At 46.2% G+C, this 25,014-nt stretch overlaps 1 protein-coding gene across 5 annotated transcripts in view; it reads right to left on the bottom strand.

Moving 5' to 3' along the window:
- Positions 1–3,889: 3,889 nt before the first annotated feature.
- Positions 3,890–25,014, bottom strand: part of afdna (afadin, adherens junction formation factor a) — a 127,311-nt gene continuing 106,186 nt past the window's right edge. For all 5 annotated transcript variants that reach the window (XM_080491363.1, XM_080491365.1, XM_080491364.1 and 2 more), the window contains 13 exons: positions 24,865–24,983; positions 23,012–23,212; positions 21,984–22,075; positions 21,611–21,817; positions 21,404–21,527; positions 20,880–21,288; positions 20,512–20,759; positions 20,214–20,428; positions 19,320–19,499; positions 14,467–14,601; positions 11,197–11,509; positions 5,876–5,960; positions 3,890–5,387 (listed from right to left, as the gene is read on the bottom strand). In XM_080491363.1, the coding sequence (XP_080347489.1) occupies positions 5,234–5,387; positions 5,876–5,960; positions 11,197–11,509; positions 14,467–14,601; positions 19,320–19,499; positions 20,214–20,428; positions 20,512–20,759; positions 20,880–21,288; positions 21,404–21,527; positions 21,611–21,817; positions 21,984–22,075; positions 23,012–23,212; positions 24,865–24,983 (2,482 nt within the window). In that variant the 3' untranslated portion in view covers positions 3,890–5,233. The remainder of the gene's footprint in view (positions 5,388–5,875; positions 5,961–11,196; positions 11,510–14,466; positions 14,602–19,319; positions 19,500–20,213; positions 20,429–20,511; positions 20,760–20,879; positions 21,289–21,403; positions 21,528–21,610; positions 21,818–21,983; positions 22,076–23,011; positions 23,213–24,864; positions 24,984–25,014) is intronic.

Below are 25,014 nucleotides of genomic sequence, written 5' to 3'. Positions count from 1 at the left end.
GACTCGTGTCTCATTTTAGATTAAATCTTAACTTGTTTGTAGGAATATTACCTGTTGGCCAATTCAACACGTTGCAGTACCCATGTTTGACCACTGGATGGCGATGTTGAGCTACAGTTAGTTTCTGGAGTCTAATTTGATGGAACTTCTTGTGTGTTTAATGAAAAGATGCACAGAATTGTACATTTCTGGTTCAGTATCATAAAACAAAAAGTCTAAAGTGGGATTCACTCCAGAGGAGACGTCGACTGACAGGCCAGCGTGGAGCCGTTAAACACTGACGAACCAATCACAGCCCTCGCTCCAACCATCTGGGCCAATCACATTACTGACTCAAGTTTTTACTTCTTATGCCACGTTTTCATGTGTACAACACAGATTCTAAAATATACTCCAGCCTGCCTTCGGGTTCTTTACAGTCTGTACAAATCTTCTGTCCTCTTGCGGTTGAACTCTAGACGAATCTTCCAACATGGAACAGAAGACGGCAGGTCCCTGGTGGACAAAACTTAAAGTGATCATCGTCAATCACAGTACACCATATTGATGCAAATTAAACATCAGATATAAAACTTCCTTGTTTAGTTTATCAGTAGAACAGTACCATATGAGGTATCATGTATGGTAATTTACTATATATGGTACCTCACTCTATATGGTCATGTACAGTAGGGCACATTGTCCCACTTAAAAAGATGAGGTCTGTGATTTTCATCATAGGTACACTTCAACTGTGTGAGACAGAATGTGAACAAAAATCACTCGTATGAAGGTGCAGAAACTATTTGTTCAATAACAAAAGTTCAACTCAATACTTACCCGCGGTCGGCAGTGAGAGGTAAAAGGTTTCCTGGAGGTCTTCAGGTCTTCAGTATTTTGACCCGTTCTTCCAGGCAGACCTTCTCTAGAGCTGTGATGTTTTGGTTCTGTCGCTGGGCAACACAGATTTTTGACTCCCTCCACGGAGTTTCAATTGGGTTGAGGTCTGGAGACTGGTTCGGCCACTCCAGGACCTTGAAATACTTTCTACGGAGCCGCTCCTTGGTTGACCCAGCGGTTTGTTTGGGATCATGTCACACTGGAAGATCAGCTACGTCTCATCTTCAATGCTCTCACTGCTGGAAGGAGGCTTTTGGCCAGAATCTCTTGATCCATGACCCCATTCGTCCTCTCCTTAATACAGATCAGTCGTCCTGTCCCCTTTGCAGAAAAGCAGCCAGAAAGCATGATGCTTCCACCCCCATGCTTCACAGTAGGGGTGGTGTTCTTGGGATGCAGCTCAGCATTCTTCCCCCTCCAAACACGGCGAGTGGCGTTCATACCGAAAAGTTCTGTTTAGCTCTCATCCAGTGTTGCCACAGTTACCTTGAAAAAGTAATCTGATTATTAGTTACTCCTTTAAAAAGTAACCCGGTTACTTTTATAAAGTAACTTGTAATGTAACCGAGTTACTTTTAAAAACATGTAATCAGTAGTTACCTTCAGCAGCTGTTAGGACACCCCCCATCGTCTCAACATGTAAATGAAAATACTGATCACTGCCTCCTGCACCATGTTTATACTAGTGCTGTCAGAAATAACCCGTTAACTTATAACTGATTTCAAACGTTTAATTCATTAAATTTAATTAACGTAGTTTTATTTACTTTTTTGTGTTTCTTTAAACGTTTCTGGATGCAGTACTGTAACAGAGCAGCTTAGTACCCAGTGGAATAATATTAAGACAAAGTTTCACTTTAAAAAGTTTCCTGACGACTGGTTGAGTGAAAGTCATTAGCTTTACTTTGAAAAGCCAAATTTAACGACCACAGAAGTAATCCTGCAGCAAAACGGCAGGTTGCCATGTTGGCTGACCAGGAGCCACCAAACTGCTAAAGCTGGAGGAAATACTTGCAGGTAAAATATTAGTTTTTTTCCAATTGCTGACACAGTAAAATGACGTCCAGCATAACCGACACACGGAGAGCAAAACCTCTCAAGTCTCCAAAAGTCTAAACACTTGTTCTGCTTTACACACAGTTTGCAATTCAAAATGGAACTTTTTAAATGAAGTGAACACGCTTCTCTGCATAAAACACAACAATCTGACATAAAGTCACATGTTTGTAATTTTAAAACACGTGACATACAAAATGACACGACATGAGCTGATTGGCCAACATATGTCCCTCCTGGCCAATCAGCTCAACGCGTCAATCAGGAAATAAGCAGGATAACAAGACCACAGGCGAGCGCCTCTTTTTTTTACAACAATAAAAGATGTTGCAGAGAGAGGAAGAGGGAGGGTGAGAATGAGAGGAGGAAGAAGAGTGAGCGGTAGGGGGAGAGTTGGTAGAGGAGTTCATGGCCAAAGAAGACAAGAACTCTCAAATGAAACCAGAGGAACCGGAGTTGATAATGTCAACCGTGGGACAATGACAAGGTGGACGGAGTGCAGCCCAACTTGACTTTTCTAAAGGACTGAGAGACACAACCTTGGTGGAGGAAGGAGCCAAATGTTCACCGGGGTCCAGGAAGCTGCCTTTGTAAACTTGGTTTTGGAAAATAATGAAATCAGATTACGTGAAATTCGAAGCCTCATCATCCAAGACAACATCACACCAACAACACTGAACGAGTCCGTCTGTCCACATCGGCTCAGATCCTCAAGACAAACCAAATCAGACAAAGAACTTTACAAGGTTCCTTTAGAGAGAAACTCTCTGAGAAACAAAGAGATCAGACGTCCATATGTGGATGTAAGTACAGTATTGACTGCAGTACACTACACGCAGCATGTTTTCCAGTGTACTGGATAACACCATACTGACTTTGTGTTCAGGGGGTACTGAAAATGGATGTTCATGCAATCCCACGTGAGTTCATCTTCATCGACGAGGAGAGGAAGGAACCTCATTGGCCAGAGAGTCATTCCAGATGTTCCTGGCCAACGTGGAACATCACGATGTGCGCTGCCATCTCCAATACGCATGCTGTCCTCCACCGTCATGCCAACCTTGGCCCATACAACACCGCCCATATTCTCACATTTCTGAACAGACTCCATCACATTCTCCTCCCATCAGAGCGTATGAACGATGGAGACCATCAAAGAAACCGGTACCAGGTAGTCTGGGACGAGGTGAGCGTTCATGGTGCAGCCCCAGTCCAAAATTAGTTTGCTGACCACCCACTGTTTCTTGTGCAATACCTCCACCGTACTCACCATTCCTGAACCTTATAGGAGAGTTCCTTTGGGCACGGCGGTGGAAGGTATATGACCGGCAGCCCTATGTGGACATTCCTTAGTGCTGACTATGGAGGAGACGTGATGAAGATGATGGATAAAGTACTTCTTCCCTCGATGTCTGGCAAGGGACACAACTAAAGGTTAGTACTGGTAATGGTACTTGGTATGAACACGTAACTAAAGGTTAGTACTGGTCATGGTACTTGTTATAAACACGTAACTAAAGGTTAGTACTGGTCATGGTACTTGGTATGAACACGTAACTAAAGGTTAGTACTGGTCATGGTACTTGTTATAAACACGTAACTAAAGGTTAGTACTGGTCATGGTACTTGTTATAAACACGTAACTAAAGGTTAGTACTGGTCATGGTACTTGGTATGAACACGTAACTAAAGGTTAGTACTGGTCATGGTACTTGTTATAAACACGTAACTAAAGGTTAGTACTGGTGATGGTACTTGTTATAAACACGTAACTAAAGGTTAGTACTGGTCATGGTACTTGGTATGAACACGTAACTAAAGGTTAGTACTCGTCCTTACAGTAGTATCGGTGTGTCCCTAGTTTCTGGTTTTATTACATCAGTTCAGTTCAAAGATCGTAAACGAGGTGATATGAAGTTAAAAAAAGAACTTTCCAGACTGCAGTGTTGAAAAATCTGTATTTATTAATGATTTACAAAAGGCTAAACATGAAACCATTTAAATGATTCAGTTCATTTTGAAACCTAGAACGGAGTTTGTTGTGGGTGGGGGTGGTTGGGGGGGCGGGTGTGGGGGGGGTTAGTGTGTTGATTTTCTTTTAAACAGGTCAGTTTTAACAGTTCTGTGTCTTTTTGTTGTTTTTATTAAAGCAGAGGGAAACTAAAAAGGAACACACACACACACGCACGCACACACACACGGATGGAGCGAGAACCAGAGGTGCACTTGTTTTCTACACCAGCCGAGCCCAGTAGGAGGCGTGTGATCTCCAAACAGCTCTAACAGTTTATACCCAAATAAAAACAAGGTTTGTGCAAGTTTTCTCCCACAAGGTCTTCAAATAAATATCTGTAAAGCAAACAAGCACTGAAAGAGTCGTCATAATCGCCTTTTTTTTTTTTTTTTTTAAAGTTTTATTAAAAAAAACCTTTTTATTAAAGATATTGTGGTGAATCACATCGGGAGACGACGCGCTGCTTCTCCGGGCGAACAGTCAAATTAATCTCACACAACTCGGCAAAAATAAAGAGACAACTGCGATTAAAGGAAGATTAAAGTTACCTGAAATCGAGGGGGGGGGGGTTAAAAAAAAAAAAAGCCACTGAGGCGAGGTGGTGCCTCCGGGGAGGGGGAGGTGTGGGTTAGGGGGGGGCGTTTGTTTCAGTCACCCAGAAACAAAAGGTTTAGTTTCCCGGCAGGTTTCTACAGTAGTAAAATAGTTGTGGTTTATTTACAGTCGTGTTGTGCACTTAAAGATCCTCCACCGGAGAACCGTCGGCTTTACTAGAACATCACAGAAACAAACGGGGGGAGGGGTGTGGCGGGGGTGGGTGGGTGGGGGGTCCCATGAGTTCTCGTTACGGAATGAAAGAACAGTGTTTCCTTTAAAAAACAAAAATAATAATAAGAACAAGGTAAAGGGTTGGTCTGGAGCTCCGCGTTCTCAGGAGGATTAAAAGAGAAAAAAAATAAAATAACACCATAAAACTTCGTGTGTCAGGAAGCCAATGAGGAGAAATAAAAATATAGAAAACACCCTTTTTTTGTTTCTTTCTTTCCTCGTAGTGTGATTCTGAAATCCTCTCTAGACAGAATTAAAACTTCTTTACAGTGCTTCATCATTAGAAATCTAACAACGCTCCAGTTATCCACCGATTAAAACAAAGTCTCCAAGCCGCACCTGAACGCTACACGGTGCGGCTGGGGGCGGGGCCAGAGGAGGGGGTGGGGCCAGGAGGCGGAGCCAAGTCAGGTCGTGGTGGCGGAGGGGTTGGGATAAGGGGGGGGGGGGGGACGACTACTTGGTGTTGAGCTCGTTCTCCAGCTCCATGAGTTTGCGTGAAGCTTTGACCTTGTTGGAAACTTCCTTCCCCTGAGAGAAGAGGCGCTGGCGCTCCTTGAAGGTCAAACTCTCCGGAGCGCCGCCGGGGATCGAGTTCTCCTGCTCCTGGCTGCAAAATAACAATAAAGGTAGAAATTAAAAACCGTTAAACAACAAAACTTAGATTTAATTATCAACGTTCTCTCAGTAAAACTCACTTCTAATAAGTAGTGACAGAGCAACACGACAACGGTGTCAAGTGAAAACGCAAAACCCGCGTTGTGTTTTAGGCGTTTGTTTCCACGGCAACGGCGCTTGGAGCCAATGACAACGCAACTTTTGGAAAACACAACTTTTGTGAGTTCCAGCCCGAGCCATAGTACATAGTTCTGCACATGCCGATGTTTAGAGCGTATGCTTCTCTGTTGAATGTGTTTGGCTTCGTTACACAAACAAACAGTGCCCCCTCATGGCCCAACATGTTAACTACATTCATTACAGCTTTCCTGCCGTTGCCGTGTGACGTTGAACTTTTCTGAAAACGATGCGTTTTCACTTGAAAGGGTTGTCGTGGCCTCGGCGTCTTAACGAGTTTTTCCCCGTCCAGAAATGTCTCACCTCTTCGTCCATTTGTCTCGCGGGTCGTTGTAGACTTCTCCCGATCCTACAACTCCTGACGAGTTTCCAGTGTACGAGTTAAATCCTGTTCAGCAAAACATGAGTCAGCATCTTCTCTTAAAGACGGGTCGTGATGACAGAAACCATCAGAGGCAGGAGTTGCTGGGCGTCCAGCGCCCAGCAGCAACTCCCCCAACACGTCAACACCAGTGCCCACAGACCAGAGAGAGAGAGAGAGAGAGAGAGAGAGAGAGAGAGAGAGAGAGAGAGAGAGAGAGAGAGAGAGAGAGAGAGAGAGAGAGAGAGAGAGAGAGCGAGAGAGGAGCTGTGGAGGAGCGTTAGCCACAATCAAACCAGATCTGTTCAAACTACAGCAGCGAGCAGAGAGACAGACGGCCGTCCACGTCAAGAAGAAAGGAAACGGAAGCTGTTGAACGGCCAATCGGAGCAGAAGGTCTGTGGAGGAGCGTCGGAGGCCGAGGTCACCGTCACCGCCAACGTCTTTTACAAAAGGCTTCATTAGATAGCGGAAACTGTGGCGCATTTTACGTTAGCATTTCCTGCTATGCAGCAGCCACCATCACCAGGAATTTCTGACAAGGTCTGAAATTTATCGCAGTTTGTCTTTGGTCACCATGACGACGACCGTCCTTGAACCGGTCTCACAGTGTGACGTAGGACCCGGGATTTCCCCACGATTCTCTCACCGTTGTTATCTTTGGTCTACGTCCATCGCAGCGTGCAACGGTCTGAACACAACAACGGCCAATCGTGACTCGATCCGTGGTCCTCGTGCAGCAGTGACACGGAAAACCGCCATTATTACGATTGTGTGACCAGCGAGCAAAACTTTCTCACCTTCCCAGTCGGAGTGAGGACGCCAAACAAGTTTGATCGATTGTAACGGCGGCGAAACGCAGAAGCATCCTTCTTTATTTCCACCGAAACGGGGAAAAGGAACCGTCACCTGAAGGTGCCGTTCTAGACCGTCATGGTCGACGTTTCTGTACTCGAGCGACTTGATCGACAATCACGGCAGAGGATCCGTTGGCGTCGCGTCGCCCAATTCGTCAAACCTTCACCAACATTTACTGAACCATCGTCTGCATAAGTCAAGACTTCTCTTACATGTGCCGGTTCAGCATCGGATTATACGACAGAAGAAAGACCAGATCGGAGTCCAAACACGCAGTTTCCGCTCACCGTGTTCGTCCGTAGAAACTTCTACTAAATACGATGCGGAGAAGGTGACCTCGACCTTTGACCCCAGAGGAGACATTGTTCAGTTCAAGGTGTTTGTCCAAACCGCCTGACGTTCTGCTCTCCAACTTGCAAAAGATATTTTGCGTCCTGAAGACTTGTCCTCTGCTCACGGTCGCCATGATTAGCATTAGCCTGGCTGGCTAGCCGTTAGCCTCCCTGGTCTTCGTCTGTCGGTACTTTGAACATCTCAGCTGAGTCGCAGTGACTTCCTCTCCTCGTTAGTTTAGCGGCCGAGAGGCGCTGACCTCCAGATTTTAGAACCTCTTAAATAAAAGTAACGCCAGCATTACCCTGTACCCAAAGTTCAAATATATATATAAGTACATATATATATAATATATATAATTTAGTCCTCAAATGATTTCATCTGATAAGAATAAAGCTAAAAAATCTAATTTGAATTTCAGGCACTTCCTACAATTTAGTTTAATCTCAGGGAGTCTGAGATGAGTTCTGAAGTCCATTCTAATCTATTGATTTGGTCTCGGTGGAGCAGAACTGCAGCCCAGATGCATGCTGGGAGCAGCCAGGCGGTTTGAACACGCGACTCATCCAGCTGGCAGCTCGCGGCTCCTTTTTGATGTTTGTCACAGGAGCTGAGAGCCGAGGGGAAATCTGAGGGCAAGTTTGGGTCGAGGTCCAGTCGAGTTCCACTTCGACCCAAAAGAACAAAGTGACCCGGGACCGTCGACCGGGAGGCTGACGTTCCTCCCTGCTGCCAAAACGGATGGAAATTATACGTTTGGCAATGCAACTGAAAATACTTCAGATTATATATATATATTTTTTTTATTTAAGATGCATTTTTGAGCACCAGGGAACTGGGAAATGTTACCAGTTAGAATGGGAAAAAGACACTTTGAGAAGCTGTTGATTGATTGTTTTATATACAGTGGCCATCTTGTGGTGCTGCAACGTGGTTACGACTACAAATGTTAAAAACTGCTCTTCTGAAGGACAATATGTCCCTGGTTTGATTAAAATAAATAAAATTAAAATTGCTAAAACAAACCAGAAAATGTGAGCCGATAATCGTCTAAATTACACAAACATTTATTTCTAATCACACAATGTGAAAATCAGATTTTAAGAACCATCACTCGCTTGCAGTACTACTTTTAACCATGAGGCGGTGTAATGAGTCACTAATAGAATCGTAACACTTTGCTTAAATGTGTAACAGTTTCTGCTACGACGACTAAATATTAATGTTTGTTCCAGTGTTACGTTGTTTGCTGCTTTGACAGCTTCTATTTTGATCTATTTTGATCTATTTAAATAACCAGACGTCATGATAGCAGCTTCTGGAGCCGTTTCCCTCAAAAACACAACTTCTACAAATAATCTTGACTTTCAGGTCGATTCCTGTTCATGTTTATTTGCTCTATACTGGGAAATGGGACTTTCCCAGCTCTATCACGGGAATTAGGAGGTTCCCAACCAGTAACTTGCTAAATTCCCAGCTCTATACTGGGAAATAGGACTTTCTCAACTGTTACCAGCTCTATATCAGGAAATAAAACTTTCCAAACTGGTAACATTCGGAGTTCCCAGCTCGTTACTGGCAAACAAGACTTTCCCAACTGTAACTTTCCCAGTTCCCAGCATCATAAACATCTGCAGTTGGAACGTGCCTCTGTGGCGTTTGTTCTCCAGTTTGTCAATCTTTTCAGGAAAACAACTAGGATCTATGTTTTCGTTCCCTTTTCTTTTCTTAAATATGACGGCTGTGAAATATTCCCAGATTTGCGCCACATTCCGTCAGCTCCAGTTTTTCCGAGCTGCCAGCGAACACTCAGATCCATTTTCTCTGTTTGTTTCGTCGGGGCAGCCGAAGACTCCGGAGACTCGTCCCGTTACAGGAGGAACGCCGGAGCCTGCGGCAACGCCCCCTGGTGGTTTAGTAAGGCTGCAGCGTTAGACAGCAAGGCAGCTACACACACACACACACACACACACACACACACACACACACACACACACACACACACACACACACACACAGATGGAGGACAGCCGGGAGCCGACACACACAGAGGGACGTTAGGGAAGCAAATTAAAAGAGGAGGGTGAGATGGGGGGGGGGGGGGGGGGGGTGGGAGCGATGCACAGACAGTAGAAAAAAGAAAAAAAAAGCAATAGACATGGAGCCTGTTACTGCAGCCAGGGCGCGTGATGCATTCAGGTGACGTGGGACATGCAGATTTCACTCCTTTGGGAGGTGGGGTGGGGGTGGGGGGGGGGGGTTGGTGGGTGGGGGGTGAGAAGTTAGTGGGAAGATCTCTGTCTGTGTGTGCGCGCGTGTGTGTGTGTGTGTGTGTGTGTGTGTGTGTGTGTGTGTGTGTGTGTGTGTGTGTGTGTGTGTGTGTGTGTGTGTGTGTGTGTGAGAGAAACGCTGGTGTGACTTCAGCAGTGTTCACGCTCTTTCAGCTCCTGTTTCTGTTTCTAGGTCATTTTAACGTTTTGATCTATTTTAATAAGAATCCTGGAGCTTTTATTTTGAGCTGCGTTTTAGCAGATTTAGCATTTTAACAGGTTTTTTTTAATCCTTTTAACTATTTTGGCTGGTTTAACTAGTCAAAACAAAGATTCAGAGATAAATAGTTTTATTTATTTCCGGCCGGCCGGCCGGGTTGTTGTTGTGTTTACATCCTCGGCTGCATGAGACACTTGAGCTTCAGTCACTGTGAGTAACGGCTGACTTCAACATGTGACTCTATAAAGCTGTGGAACAAACGACCTGCTCACACACCTAATTCTTTTTCATTTTAGTTATTTTATTACCTTAATCTCAGTGGTTTTACTTTATTTATTCTCCTTTTATGTGGTTCTTAGTCACTTTGTTTTAATGTTTTTCATAATTTAAATCTCTTAAGATTCTTAATTGTCATGTATTTATTTAATTTCTTTAAAAAGCGCTATTAATATCTTTATATCTGAATAGTAAGTGTACACACCTGTATTAACTTAAATAACTTCATCCAACAGGCTTATAGGGAAACTAAACATTTCTCATGATGAAATACATTTTTTAAAAACTAATTTTAAATACATTTCGTCAACACATGTGAAGTCGTGCAGATTTTGTGAAATAGAAAGAATCCAGTGAGTCTTATTCATCTTTTTTGTTATCGAGCAGTAAATTCATTAACTTAACGTCTCGACGTAAAGATGCTATAAAATGTAGTGTGTGTGTGTGTGTGTGTGTGTGTGTGTGTGTGTGTGTGTGTGTGTGTGTGTGTGTGTGTTGCTGAGATGATTCTGAATCGATGGGGCGAGGAGAGAAAAGCCGATGGTGTGTCTCCTTCCCGTTAAAGCCAACACCGCGAAGCAGAGCCACAGGGAAGGAGGGGGGGTGGTGGCAGGAGGTGGACCCTCCCCTCCCCCCTCCCCTCGTCCCAAGCAGCGACCAACCAGGACACACAGGAGGCGGCGAGCAACAACACCAACAGTACGATGATCGGCTCTCAGAGCAGAGGCGGGATTATCGATTGCTTTTTTCTCTTTTCACTAGTGCTGATCAGGGGTGATTGGAGGGAGGAATTACTGGGAAGGAGGCGACAAGAGAAGGTGTGTGAACATTTAGAAAAAACAAAACAGATTGTCTCCGGGGGGGCGGGGGGTGGGGGGGGGACAGGGGGGGATGTTCCCCACATGAATATTGGTTTTTCTCTATAAAATAATTAAGATCAGAGATGATGAAGTGACACACAGGAGGAGAAGAGAGGAGCTGACGGAGGGACAGGACACACACTAGCTACACCCTGAAGGAGCGGGCGGGCGAGGGGGGGGGGGGGCTGCGGGGGGCGAGCCCGGCTCCGCCCCTCCCCACTCTGCGGCACTACCTTTAAAGCCCCTGGCGGGGAGGGGGGGGCCTGTACTGTTGGAGTTGTTGAGTGGCGGCTGGAACGAGCTGGACAGGAAGATGCCGTCAGAAAGGGGGCGGGGCTTGCGCGCAGTGGGCGGCGGCTGAGGCCGGCTGTAGCTGCTGTGATTGGGCAAGGCGGCGGCCGGGAGGTCGCCGTACGACTTCCGAGTCGCCGACAGCTTCACCTGACCTGACTGGCCACCGCCGCCGGCTCCGTAGCCTTCCTCCTCGTCCTCGTCGTCGCCCGCATAGGACACAAACGTGGCGGTGTAGAGCGCGTCGGGGGAGGTGACCTGCGTTTTGAGGTAGGAGGTGTTTCTCTGCGGGGGGGGCGGGGGGGTGTTAGTAGGGTTGTGGGGGGCGGGGGGCTGGTAGTCCCGGGGCAGCGGGGGCCGATACAGACCGGCCGACTCGTCAGGCGTCAGCAGCTTTCGCTCCGCCTCGTCGTGCTGCCGGCGCCGCTCCGCCTCCAGGCGAGTGTAGTACTCCTCCTCCTGTCTCCTCTAGGGGGGGGACAAGCCGTTAGCACGCTGCGCTCCGATTGGCTCCCACCAACACCACAGTCAGAACACTGTGCTCTGATTGGCTCCCACCAACACCACAGTCAGAACACTGCGCTCTGATTGGCTCCCACCAACACCATCAAGTCTACAGACGTGGCTGAACCGACTTCCTCAAAAACCAAAACAACAACAACTTCACTGATTGACTCCACCCAACCAAAGCGATTTTAAACGATGTCCTCCACTCTAACAGCGTGGTGGTCCTCTGAGACCCCGAAGACCTGAAATTAAAATCTACTTTAACAACCGAGACCAAAAGTCTCCATCAGCTGCTCCACTAAACCCTAAACCTAGTTTGTCCTCCGATATTCACGACTCTGAAGGAATAAATGGTAGAAACTTTCTAAAACTTCACAATACTCGGTAAAAGAGTTGATAAGAACTCAACAAAACTTCTAAACTGCTTCTCGTCTTAGACGGAAGATTTTCACCTGGTTTAGATCCTGACGCACCGTTTCAAGTGAAAACACATTGTTTGGTTTTTCATCTCAGAAAAGTTTTACGTTAAAACGGCAATATTTTGAAAACGATGTCCGTTTCCATGGAAACGTCAGACAATGCTAACGACATTGACAACAATGTAGTTAGCATGCCAGGTAACTAGGTGGCGCTGTTGTTTTTGTCATGAAGCCACACACAAATACAGCGGCGAACAACAAACTATAAACAAACAATGAAGCAGCGCACCAGCAAAGTTACGTTTCTCCGGTTTCCATGGAGACCACCTTGGGAGCTATTTGTAAAAACTTTCGTTTTCAGTGACTCCAAGCATTGTTGTCATGGAAACGGACAACAAAACACGACAGTTTTCCATTTTCATTTTAACAAGTGGCGTCGACCGGCCCTGGGAAAAGCAGCAACTTATAACAGGATGAACGAACCAATCAGAGAGCTCCACCTTCAAGCTCCTCAAAGGACGTACGTGAAGAAACGTCCACAGTCTCACCGCTAAGACTCTTGAGTTGACTTCTTGGTGGTCCTACGTGCCCACCCCCACCCCCACCCCCACCCCAGCGCTCCAACTACGGGTCCACATGTGCTGGAGGGTTTCTGTGCAGCCTCAGTTTATATTCTGTGGTTTTGTGGGGAGGTCTTTGAGGGAGGGGGGCTACGCTGCTGCTGCAGGGGCTTTTTGAATGTGGTGGTGGGGGTTCTTTTGGACCTGGACCAGGTGTTTCAGGGTCCGTTTCATGTCTGTCAGAGTGGGCGGGGCCTGAGTGTGCTGCTGCGGACGAATCTGACAGTTCCGGCAGGAATCTGAAGAAACTGGGAGGGATTAGTGTGTGGAGGGGGGAGGGGGGAGGTGGAGGGCGGAGGGGGAGGGGAGGTACAGTATGGATGGCTGAGGGCAGGTATGGGGCTTGTGTGTGTGTGTGTGTGTGTGTGTGTGTGTGTGTGTGTGTGTGTGTCAACGTAACCACGTAAAGCACATGGACGGGGTGGGGGTGAGGGGGTGATGTCGGGGTGCGTGGGTGGGCGGCATTCCCTGCATACGTTGTCCGGGATGGTGGATGAGGTGGAGACACGTCAACAAAATCAAAATCAAAATGAGGAAAACTTCATGAAATCATAACGGCTCGCCTCAAAACAAACTGAAACTTCCTGACAAACGACAACAACGACCACGCTGACATGATGGGAGTCCCATGCTGGAGGTGGGTGGGAGCACAGAGCATGACAACACGTCACAGAGGGTGGAGGACACGGGATGGAGACATGCACCTGGACATCTCCGTCCTCTAGAACAACAGACATCAGACAGAATCGACTCTACAGAGACTCGATCAGGAACAACGACATGATGTGAAGGTTTAAAAACACTGAATGAGGATGAAGAGTCGACCAAACCACTTTTTAAAACTATTTAAATAAAAACTCACATTTAAGCAACTTTTATGTCTCGTAGCTAAATGAAAGACATTCTACCGGCAGTATTTAGACTTTAGACCTGCTGAGCTCTAAAAATAGAACGAATCTGCTTCGTATTTATAGTAAATGAAATGTGGAGTTTTTTATGTCACACTATTGATTTTACATTGAATTCATTGAAGAGAAAGAAACATAAATGAAGTCTGAACCTTTAATATATTAGAAGTGAGGACGTAACTCAACATTTTATTTACTGAAACTGAAGATAAAATCATTTCAGAGTGTTAATCCAGCTCCTAATCTGGAAGAAGATCCAACACGGTTTCTACTCCTGCACTTCTCAACATTCACAGCTACAGCTGTATTTTATTTTGAAGGTACAAATTGATTAATATATGCATTTGTTCTGTCGGTTTTAAGCTTTAACACCAAATGTTCTGTAATAAATGAAAGACGTTGGTGTAATTTATTGACCCTGGAACTACATTGTCACCATCAGTGTTGCAGAGTGGACTCGTGTCCATAGCGTCTCTCCTTTTGTCCTCTGACTTCCTACTGGAACTGCAGAAAGTCTGCCGCTCCCAATCTGGATCTGCAGGTTTCTCCCCGTTAAAACCTTTTTATTTGCTTGTGTCTAATTGTCGTCTATCTTTGTTAAACAGTTTAGAAACGACTGACTTGTATTTGATGCCCTAGAGCAGGGGTGGGGAACCCTGGTCCTCAAGAGCCGCAGTCCTGCACGTTTTCAATGTGTCCTTGCATCAACACAGCTGACAGCAATTATTGGCTCGTTATCAAGCTTTCTGCAGGGTTCATCATGATAACTCAGGTGTGTTTGAGCAGGGAGACATGGAAAACAGGCAGGGCTGCGGCTCTTGAGGACCAGGGTTCCCTACCCCTGCCCTAGAGGTAAAGCAGAGTTCAGTAAACTCAGAGTTTAACAGCTGATCTGATCTGATCGATGTGGGATTTCCTGTTTCTGTTTCTCCCGGTTCAATCAAAGCGTCTCGGTCCTGAAACAAACCGACCTTCTCCTCGGCCTCCCGCTTGGCTCGCTCCTCCTCCCTCCACCGCCGCTCCTCCTCCTGCCTGGTCCGCTCCTCCGCCTCCCGCTGGCGGATCTCCTCCAGCTGCTGCTTACGCCGCCGCTCCTCGTCCTGCAACTGTCAACGCGGCGGCGAGCCGCACACACAGGCACCGCGTTAGAAACACACACCCAACATCTGGAACATCTGGAGTCATCTCACTGCTGCAGTAGGAGCAGGGAGCGCACACACACACACACACACACACACACACACACACAGACACACACAACACACACACAGCTGGACATGCACACAGCTGGACATGCAGCAGGAACGAGGAGAAGCTCCTTCTCTGGCTACTTGAGGTCGACTTGATTTGGTTCGGGCAGCGAGGAGAAATCAAGCGTACCTGAAGTACCTGAAGTACCTGAAGTACAGAGTCAGAGGACGAACGGACACAAACAGGCCTGGATGGAGGTCGAAGGTCATTTCAACCAAAACACAGACCAACACCATCAGTCTGAACGTCACACACAAAAAACAATGAAGCAGGTTTTGTTGATTTTATACTCATTATATTTTATATATGTCATTCAAAAAATATTTTAATCAGTCATATTATTTTCATTTTTAAATGTGTGTTGTTAATATTTATTATTGTTATAATTGTATATTGTTATATATATATATATATTATAGTTTGTAGAAATATGTTTTGGTTCATTCTAATATGAATTGGGTTTTTTTTACATTTCCTGATGTTTCCACATGAAAATGTATTTAAAGATGTGCTTCATGTGTAACATTTCTCCATTTTTATGTACATTTATACAACTATTAATTATTATTAATTATTCTATAAATCTGCAAAACTATATTTATTTCTAATGCATGTTTGTATCCCGACTCATTTTACCATTCATATTCATGTTATGTATTCATAATAATAATAATAATAATTATTGTTACTATATTTCCCTGTGTATTTCGTTTGATATATTTGATTTTATTAATTTTCAAATAGTTTTATTAAAAAAAAAGTTATTAGCCTATTTCTTCCTTTAACTTTAGGGATTTAGAAATGTGTGAAATCATATATTCTAGTTATATAATGTGTTTTGTTTGTATTTTTGCAAATGGAAACAAATAATTAGTAGTAGTAGTATTTGATTTGGTGTACTTATTATTTTTCTAACATAACTTACAAAAAAATTGAGGAAATTCATTTGGGGATTTTTCTTATACTTGCTGATATTGTCTGTAACATTCTGTAAGAGTTTCATGATTCTTGATATTAATAATAATAATAATAATAATAATAATAATAATAATAATAACAATAAAGATGCAAAAGCAGTTTGGATGTAAGAACTTCCTGTGTGTTTGTGCGATTTGGCTGAAGAGACACATCAGGAGATAAAGAGGCACAGCCGACGACACACAGATGGCTTCATGCACCCCCCCCCCCCCCAGTGAAGCGTAGAGCCATGCAGGCATCTCCCCCCCCCCACCCCCAAACCCCCCCACACCCCCTTCATGAAACGAAGACACATCGTCCAGATGGGTGGGGGGAGACAGAGAGGACGACAACAGAAGGCAGGTGGGCGGGCCAGACAGAAAACAGGACGTGATGTGTGGGGGGGGGGGGGGGGCATTAACAGAAACAACATACCAAGTCTAGAACAGAGATAGCTGGGACAGCAGTCTGCTGCTGAAGAGGAGGAAGAAGGAAGAAAGAGAGAGAGAGAGAGAGAGAGAGTGCGGGAGGCAGACGGGGGGAGGAGAGGGAGAGTCCATTAGCCGGGGGGGGGGGGGGGGGGGGGGGGGGTCGTGTAGCAATTAGAAGGGGGAGGAGGGGGGGGGACATACAGTAAAGTGAAAACATAGTTTGATCCGATAAAACCGCCGGGTGTTTAATTTCCACATAAACTGCAGAGTTTCATTAAAAAATTGCTAAAAGTGAGATCCTGTTTTTATCTTCAATCTGTGAACTAAAGCCGTTCAATTTATTAAAAGAAATCTGCGGCGCCCTTTACACAACAACGTTTTCAAGAGACAACAAGAAAACTTTTGATGAGTTTTGGGTTTCCACAGCGACGGCTCCGGCTCCGTCGCCATGGAAATGAAGGGTTACGGTCTCCATGGAAACGCGGGGAAAACCTTTCCGAAACGCTGCTCTGGTACATGAGCACCACGGCCGTGGTACCAAACATCGCTTTCCAATCGTTGCCGAGTAAACGTGAAACTTTTCTGAAACTAAAACTCAAACGATGCAGTTTCACTTCAAATTTCTTCGTGAAGAAAAACTCAATTACTTTCTTGAAACACATTTATAACTGAATTCATTGACGGTTTAATGGCGATATCAAGTAAACGTGACAATGTTAAGTATTTCAAAGGACGATTTGTCATCAATATAAACACTACAGTCGATGACGTACATGTCTTTGTGAAGATTCTTTAAAATACCTATTTCGCACCTTATTAATTTGGTACTTTTCTAGAGTAATCAGAAGGAAATGAAGCGCTGACGTGCGCAAACATGAAGGATGGAGCCAAATTTATTGCGCAGAACTTTTTTTTTTTTTTTTTAACCACATAAATGCTCTCGGGTGGCGTGCTCACCCGGGGCGTCCCCTCAGCTCGGGGGGGGGAATGCAAAATGTACAGAAATCGAAACAAGGCAACAAAAATGCACAAAAGATAACTGAACGATAACCCGACAAATAACAGAACTGAAACACAGGACTTTAACGCGTAACCGTGACAACACAAAGTTACGGGAAGCTTCCCACGGTCCCCTACCGAGTCAATACAAGTGGGCTGAACGTCCAAACAACAAGCAGCAGCTCCCCCCTGAGGACCCTGCGATGTGGCGGCCAACTGACGGGTCAATCGGGTGAAGAAATGTCCAGAAGGGGATTAATAAAGTACAATTCTACTGCTGCTTCTTCTATTCACGTGTCGTCTGCAGTTTTAAAAGAGGCTTCTCACATCTGTAATGTGGCCTGCCAATACAAGATAATGACAAATGTCAATTCAATTCAATTTTCAAAAGTAGCTGGCTGCATATTTTTATTGAATTAATTGGGATTTATTGCACTTTTCTTTCATACGTCATGATCCACACCGGTGGTAACTACCATGAATACAAACACTAAAGTAGATTTTGTTCATTGAAACAAACAGATAACAGTGCTCTTTCTCTCGCCCCTCATTTCCACCAGCAGTGACCGGGACGGTTTTCCTTTTTCTCTCTCACCTCAATCTTGTTTCTTTTGGTTCATTTTGCTATGATATGAAACCAACGGGGCCAGCTCCTCCAGCACGTTTTCTTATGGCCTCATTCTTTGACTTCTTTGCACTTTTCTTTCACATTTAAATCTGTTTTCACTCTGCAGAGCAGGAACACACATGGCGAATATTGTGCATGCTGACCGCAGAAAAACCTGCTTCTCCTTAAAGTCTAATCCAGAAAACCCGCCGACACATAATAACGTGGGAGTGTTAAAGCTGGATGGAAGTGGAAGTACGGTCTGTAATGTGATCCGTTTAAAGCGTGAGCACGCAGGAGGCGGGCGAGGCTCCGCTTCAGGAAACGCTTCGACGACGACGACGCTGCTCAGAGCCACCGGAAAACTACTCCAACTCCGTCTCCGTGGAAACGGGTGAAAGCGACACCTTCTGGAAACAATCGGACTCCGTCTCCGCGGAAACTGGAGTAAATAGTTCTTCTGCACACGCACGAGTCATTTTCAGGTGAAAGTGGAAAACGTTGGTGGCGTTATGAGGCTCCGTTTACACGACTGCATGCGCCCCACGGGTGTAATAAATAGTTTTACACGCATTGTTAATGTTTATAACATGTTGTTCTCTGCTGCACGAGTTTTTATCACAAATACATCCAACAGCACCCACTAGTGGCCCAACATGCTAACTCCATCATTTTCAGTATTTGTGTCGTTTCCATGGAAACAGACATCGTCATTAAAACATTGCACTGTAAACTCAAAACTTTTTTTAAATGAGTTATTGTCTATTTTTCAGTACTACAGAGGCAGATTATTTCCTAAAGGTGCATTCCTAGCTGTAATAACAATCCAACTTGATGCTCCGTCCATACGAACTGCTGCCATTGTTAAAGTTTAAAGCGTATTGTTCTCTGCTTGCACGTGTGTGCTTTCATTACAAAGCAAACAACAGCGCCCACTAGTGGCCCAACATGCTGACGACATCGTTTTCAAAACATTGAGTATTCAGGAAACCTCTCAAACAAAAATGCAAAGCGACGTATTTCCACTTGAAACATTGTCGTGTAAATGGGGCCTTCGGCTGGAAATCGGCTTTCTGAAACAACAATGTGCAACTATTTAGGATTTTCTCACATTTTAAGGACGAATTATTAAATAAAACAAACTGAAAAGTTTTCTCTGTTGTAAATAAGTGTTGGATGAATTCAGAAAGCTGTCAACACGTAGATCTGGTAAACAGCAGTTTGTCAAAGTCACTTTCACATCCGGGACTTCACTGCTGCCTGCTGCTGCCTGCCCCCCCCCCCCCCCCCCCCTCCCCAAAAACCCGCCTCCAGCCACCTCCAGCCAATCAGTTTGAAGCAGCTCAGCATGGCAAAGCGATGACAGAAGCGTGTTGCGGATGCACATTGCGGGACATTCGAGAGGCGGTTCTGTTTTTCCCTCCATCAGCCTCGTTTCCCCGGGACTCGCCCTTCCTCATCAACCGCACTGCGGGTTTGTTTCTGGACTGCGAGCTGATGGGTCATTATCACATGAAAAAACAGAAGTCCAGAGCGTTCCCCCCTCTATAGAGAAAACCCTCCCATTCTCCTGTCTTACCCTGGCTCTCTTCTCCGCCTCCAGCCTCTGCATGATCATCATGGTGTCTACATCCTCGTCGTCCTCCTCCTCCTCATCTTCATCGCTCTGCTTGGACTCCTGCAGCCGTTTCTGGAACTGCCACTCCAGCATCAGCTTCCTGAGGCGGTCGTTCTCCTCGGCCGTTCGCTCCGGCTTCGCCTGACAAACAAACAAAACTAATAAACAAGAGTTCAGGACCCAGTGAGTGTGTCTCTTTCCAGCCAGAAGTGAACAGCTGGAGAGCTTTCCTATCAAAACAAACAAGACAAGAAAACAATCCCGGAACAGAAGGTTTCACCCGCCACACTCCTGCCCGGAGCCTCAGCTGATCAGCTGCTCAGCTGCTCCTGGAGGTACCGAGGTCTGAACCGAAGCTCAGAGGAGACGGAGCTTTTTTTGGTTGCTGCTCTGAAGTTATGTAGATCAGACAAGCCTCTTCACTTTCCTTTTCTAAAACTCATCTTAAAACTAATTTTCACTCTTGGCTTGAGACTCTTCCTGCTTTATGTTTTTATGTTTTTATATCGACACTGAACATTATTTGGCACTTGCCTGGATTTTAAATCTTATTTTTAGATATGATAGATTGTCTGTCTTTGTCATTTTAAAAGTTATTTATGTTACAGTGTATTGATGGACAGCACTCTGGTTCAGCTGGGGTTGTTTCTAAAGTGCTCTAGTACTAAAGTAGAGTTGACAAGACAAAATAAGTGTAGATGAGGGTACACTTGACTAGACTCAAGCTCACAAGATAAAAGGTAGACGAGACTCAGGAAGATAAACTTATACACCAGACATTAGAGACAGGAAAACTTTAGAACCAGACGGAGCTCCGTGAGCCTGCAGTCTTGTCCCGTCTCGTCCGATTGGTACCTGCAGCTCCTGGATCTCCTTGTCCAGCAGGTCGACGATGTGGAGCTGCTGCTGCTTCTCGGCCTTCTCGCGGGCGTCTCTCTTCCAGGGGTCGGGAGACAGACTGTCGCTGGACGTCAGCTCCTCCTTGCTGATGGTGATGTACTGCAGGTCTCTCCTCTCAATGGTGCGAGGCTGCTGCTGTGGGAGCAGCTCCCGGATCACCGTGTCCATGCCTGCAGGGGGAGACACTGAGACAGTGAGCCCAACAGTTCCCAGTCCCGGTTGAGAGGGAATAATATGGGGGTGGGGGTGTTACCGGGGGGGTTGGAGGTACTGGCGGGTGGAGGCACGGCCGAGCGCGGCAGGCTTGCCAGCTTCTCCGGTCTGGGCGGGGGCGGCTGGGGCTGGGGGGGCAGGTAGGGCTGCGGGGGGGCCATCGAGGCCATGGGGGGCTGGTGGTGAGGGGGGGGCATGGCTCCGCCATTGTTGTGAGGCTGAACTGGCATGACGGGGTTCGCCCGGATCTGACCCAACTTCCTCTCCTGCTCCCGCCGCTTCCTCTCCCTGGAAGATCACAGGAGAGATGGAAAACATCCAAAACAATGTTAATCCAGCGATTGCCAGATTATAGAACATCTAACTGATGTAACGGGCTTCTACATAGAGAATACAGAATAATCCCACCTCTCCTCCTCCAGCCGAGCTTTCTCCTTCTCGTACCAGCGCTGCTGCTCCTCCCTCTTTTTGCGGTCGGCGGCCTGCTGGGCCGTCACCGTGGAGATGGTGGCGGGCGGCGGGGGCAGTGGCAGGTCCGGCTGGCCGTCGTACGGGTCGTAGGGATCGGGGTAGGCGGCCGGGGGCGGCGGGGGAGGAGGAGGCAGGTCGGAGCGGGTGGGTGGCTGCGCTGGATGCGGCGCCACGCTGTGTGGGGCGTTGGGGGTCTTCCACCGGCCCGGACCCGTCTTCTGGTTCGGGGTCTTGTTGGAGGACGACGAGGACGCAGAGAAATTGAGGTGCTCCTGGCTGGACGTGGACGACTCCAGAGAGGACGAGACCTGAGGCTGGGTGGCCCAGTGGTCTGGACCCCCCACTCCTGACACACAAACACACACGTTACACTGCTGTGTGTGTGTGTGTGTGTGTGTGTGTGTGTGTGTGTGTGTGTGTGTGTGTGTGTCTCTCTCTCTCTCTCTCTCTCTCTCTCTCACCTGGAGGCGGTCTTTGGTAGTCCAGGTCCCGGTGCTGGTAGTCCTGCTGGTAGTGCGGCTGCATGCGGTCGTCTGGCCTCAGGCCTCCAGGAGGGAACAGGTCTTCCTGTGAGTGATTGATCCTCTGAAGGAGACGAACAGAGAAACATCAGAACTCTGCAGGAAGATTCTCACACATATCGTGTCTCTGCGAGTGTGCTGCTCCACCTGCATGCTGTTGTGGATGTTCTCCACCAGAGGGAGGTGTTCTCGGTCCTCCATGCCCTGCCAGTGCTGAGCGGGCCCTGGACCGGAACCAGGACCTGGACCCACCACCCGGTCCTGGCTCTTGGATGCCGGGATGGTGAAGTACTCCCTGGGGTAGGTCTGTGTCGGGATGGGGTAGGCCTCGGGGCGCGGGGGTGAGGGCTCGTCCTGAGGGAGGGGGCAGACATTTAGGGTGCTTTCACATCCAGATAGTCCGTCTCTTCTTCTTCTTCTTCTTCTTTCTCTATTTCTTTGATTTTACGCTGCTTGCTTTGTTTGTTTACTACCCAGAATGCACTGTGCTGTAGGTCATATCCTCTCGCTTTTCACTTACGTCTGCACACAGGTTCCCGGTGGAGACGGAGGTGATCTTGGTGCCGGGTCCTCCGGGGTACACAGACTTGTTTGCAGGACTCTGACTCTGATCTGAAGCAGGAGAGACACAGAGCGCACGAGAGGAATCAAACTCGACACCAAATTGTTTGGTTTTTGTGAAAACATAGACATTGTCATCAGGTGTACTCTTCACCACAATGAAGAAAAACTCTAAACTTTAAATCTGAAGGTTTTTACGTCCGGAGCTAAGGAGCTAATAAAATCATCAGCGTATATTTGTCTGTCTGTCTGTCTGTCTGTCTGTCTGTCTGTCTGTCTGTCTGTCTGTCTGTCTGTCTGTCTGTCTGTCTGTCTGTAAGCAAGATTACATCAAAACTGCTGCACGGATTTTGTGGAAATTTTCACCACAGGTAGACACTAGGACATGGAAGATTCCATTACATTTTGGAGGTGATCTGGAATTACTATTTTTTTTGTTTTTGAATCCAGGTCAACCTTTAGCGGACGTCAGGAATCTCCAATTGCTCTTGTTATGACACGACTTCACTGGTCCGGCCCACTCTAGATGAGATCGGCCTGTTGGTTAACCCGTTAACTCCATTATCTGATATCACAAGGTTCAGTTACCAGAATTAATGAACAGACGTTTAATTTTCACAAAGATTCTCAGCATCTATTCACTGATTGGCTACATCAGGAGGAAGTGAAAGGAAACAAACCTCCTCACTTCCTGTTAGCGTTAGCAACCCTGTGCAAACTGAGTGTTTATGTTGTCTTTAGCTTGAAATACAAGGTCTGCTGTGTGTGCGTTTGCTTTCTGGTCTGTTGCAAGTCTTAATTTGTTTTGTGTGTATCTTATTCCATTTTGTGTCTTAGTGTAACTTAGTGTGTATTTTACTTCGCTTTGTGTGTCTCCCTCTGTTTTGCTTGTGTTTTGGTTGGTTTTGAAATGAAGATTTTAAGCGAAACCGTTTGATTTTAAGAAAACCACAGAGTGGCTGCGTGGACGGTGGGCGGAGGACGTACTGGCTACGTTGGGACTGGAGCGGTGGTCGGCCCGGTTCTTCAGTAGCCGCTCCTCTCCACTCATCTTCTTTGGTTCAGGGTAAGAGTCCCAGCCGGGCTGTGGGCTCTCCGGTGAGCCGTTCTGCACTGAGCTGTTGTACAACTCGAAGCCTTCGCTCTTTGGTCGCATTTTCCCGTTCTTGTCACGGCCGCGGTCCGACGCTGGAGACGGGGAGGGGGAGGGGGGGGGGGGGGGGGGGTTATTCATGCATGTTCTTGGAGAGCAGACGCTAAGACATGATAAAAACATTTCACTTCTCCAGCCGTTTCCCCATTAAAACACACCAATGGCGATGGCCGCCTTTCAAGATGCTCAGTCGAGCCCCTGGGAGCAGTTTCGGGTTCAGTGTCTTGCTCAAAGACACTGAACAAATGACACATGGACAAAGGACGATAATGGGATTTGAACCTGAAACATGTGATTCAAAGATGACCCACTGTACCAGCTGAGCCACAGACGACTTCCTGCAGCGAACCGGGAGAAATTCTGAAGCCGTTCCAGGCAAAACTGGTCGATCAAACCTGGTCGATCAAACCTGGTCGATCCCTTCGTTCTGTCCAAGTTCTTAGTGTTGGACTTGCATTTCCCCCCTTATCCACAGAGACCGAACGTTTTCAAAAGGTTGCGTTATTCCTGTCTCTTTCAAAAAGCTGTGTTTTCAGCAGCTTGGAGCACCACTGTTGTGTAAACGAGGTCCAAGTATTTTGCAGCATCCTTCACTTTGGTCAACGGGGTCTCGGGAGAAACTCCCCCTTTCGTCATCACGCCGGACCGCAGAGACTTCCTTCATGAATCTGGGGTCACATTCCAGCGCACAGCCAGATGGGCCGACACACTGTGGCGACAAACACTCATTATACTTTGGTCTGGCGTTTTACTGAGCTATAAAAGGAAGTCAACAAGGACACAGTGTCTGGACGAGTCTGTTTCTCCTCCAACATTCACAACACCAAATTAGGGGCATTAGCTAATGGAGGAGCTTACAGTGGGCCATTCATTGTACTTTTAGACGACTGAAACCTGCTGGCTACACACCCACACACACCCACACTCCCTCAAGAGGTCGAACTGTTTCTGAACGGGGGAGTGTTCTGCCTTAGCGGCAGAAAAGCTGGTGAAAATGCTCTTTGTTATCAATGTTCATCTTGTTTGGTCTATTATAAACGATTAAATTGATTTACAATCAACTGAAGTGACTTGAAACGAAACAAACTGCATTTGAGTTGGATTTGAAGAGAGTATTGAATTTGAAACAGAGTAATACAACAAATTACCTTGAGAAGTATCTGATTATTAATAAAAGTGAAATATTTAATTAATTGGAAATGAAAATTTCTTATAATTAAAGGGAAAAACTATATTTTTCATCTGAAATTACATCAAATCTGAATAGCGATACTTGCTTTTGACACTTCTCCGGTCAAATAAATTGAACATGGGACTCTTTAGATCTGAAATCTCAAAATCAAAAGAAAAAAACTGACTGTTTACTGCTAAATTAAGCAAAATCCCATGATTGAACATTTGACTATTATGAGAATTTTAAGTACTCAGAATCCCAAGGAAAAAACACTCGATGACTAAATTAGATCAAAATTGAATAAATGAAAATGGAGCAGAGAGGTTTAAGTATAAAATAAAACAAATACTGGATATTTGCATGAGAAATTATTGAATGTCTGAATATTTGGTTGAGTTTCAATTAAAAAAAACGAACAATTAAAGTGTAAAATTCGTCAAAAGAAAAACAGTTTGTAGTTTTAAGTTAGATGAATACTGAAGGTTCTGTCGGTCTGGGAGTGAGAGTTCTTACCTCTCTGCATCATGGGGCTAGGCTGGTTCAGCAGCGTGGCCAGGCCATGGTAGATCGCTCCCTGCTTCGCAACCTCCAGAGTCACCACTGAACCGGTCCGAGTCATCAACTCTGCAGCTCTGAGAGCGAGAGAGAGAGAGAGCGAGAGAG

This window comes from Lipophrys pholis, assembly GCF_963383615.2.
Source record: "Lipophrys pholis genome assembly, chromosome: 21".
NCBI lineage: Eukaryota > Metazoa > Chordata > Actinopteri > Blenniiformes > Blenniidae > Lipophrys > Lipophrys pholis.
This window is presented reverse-complemented; position numbering and strand designations above follow the sequence as displayed.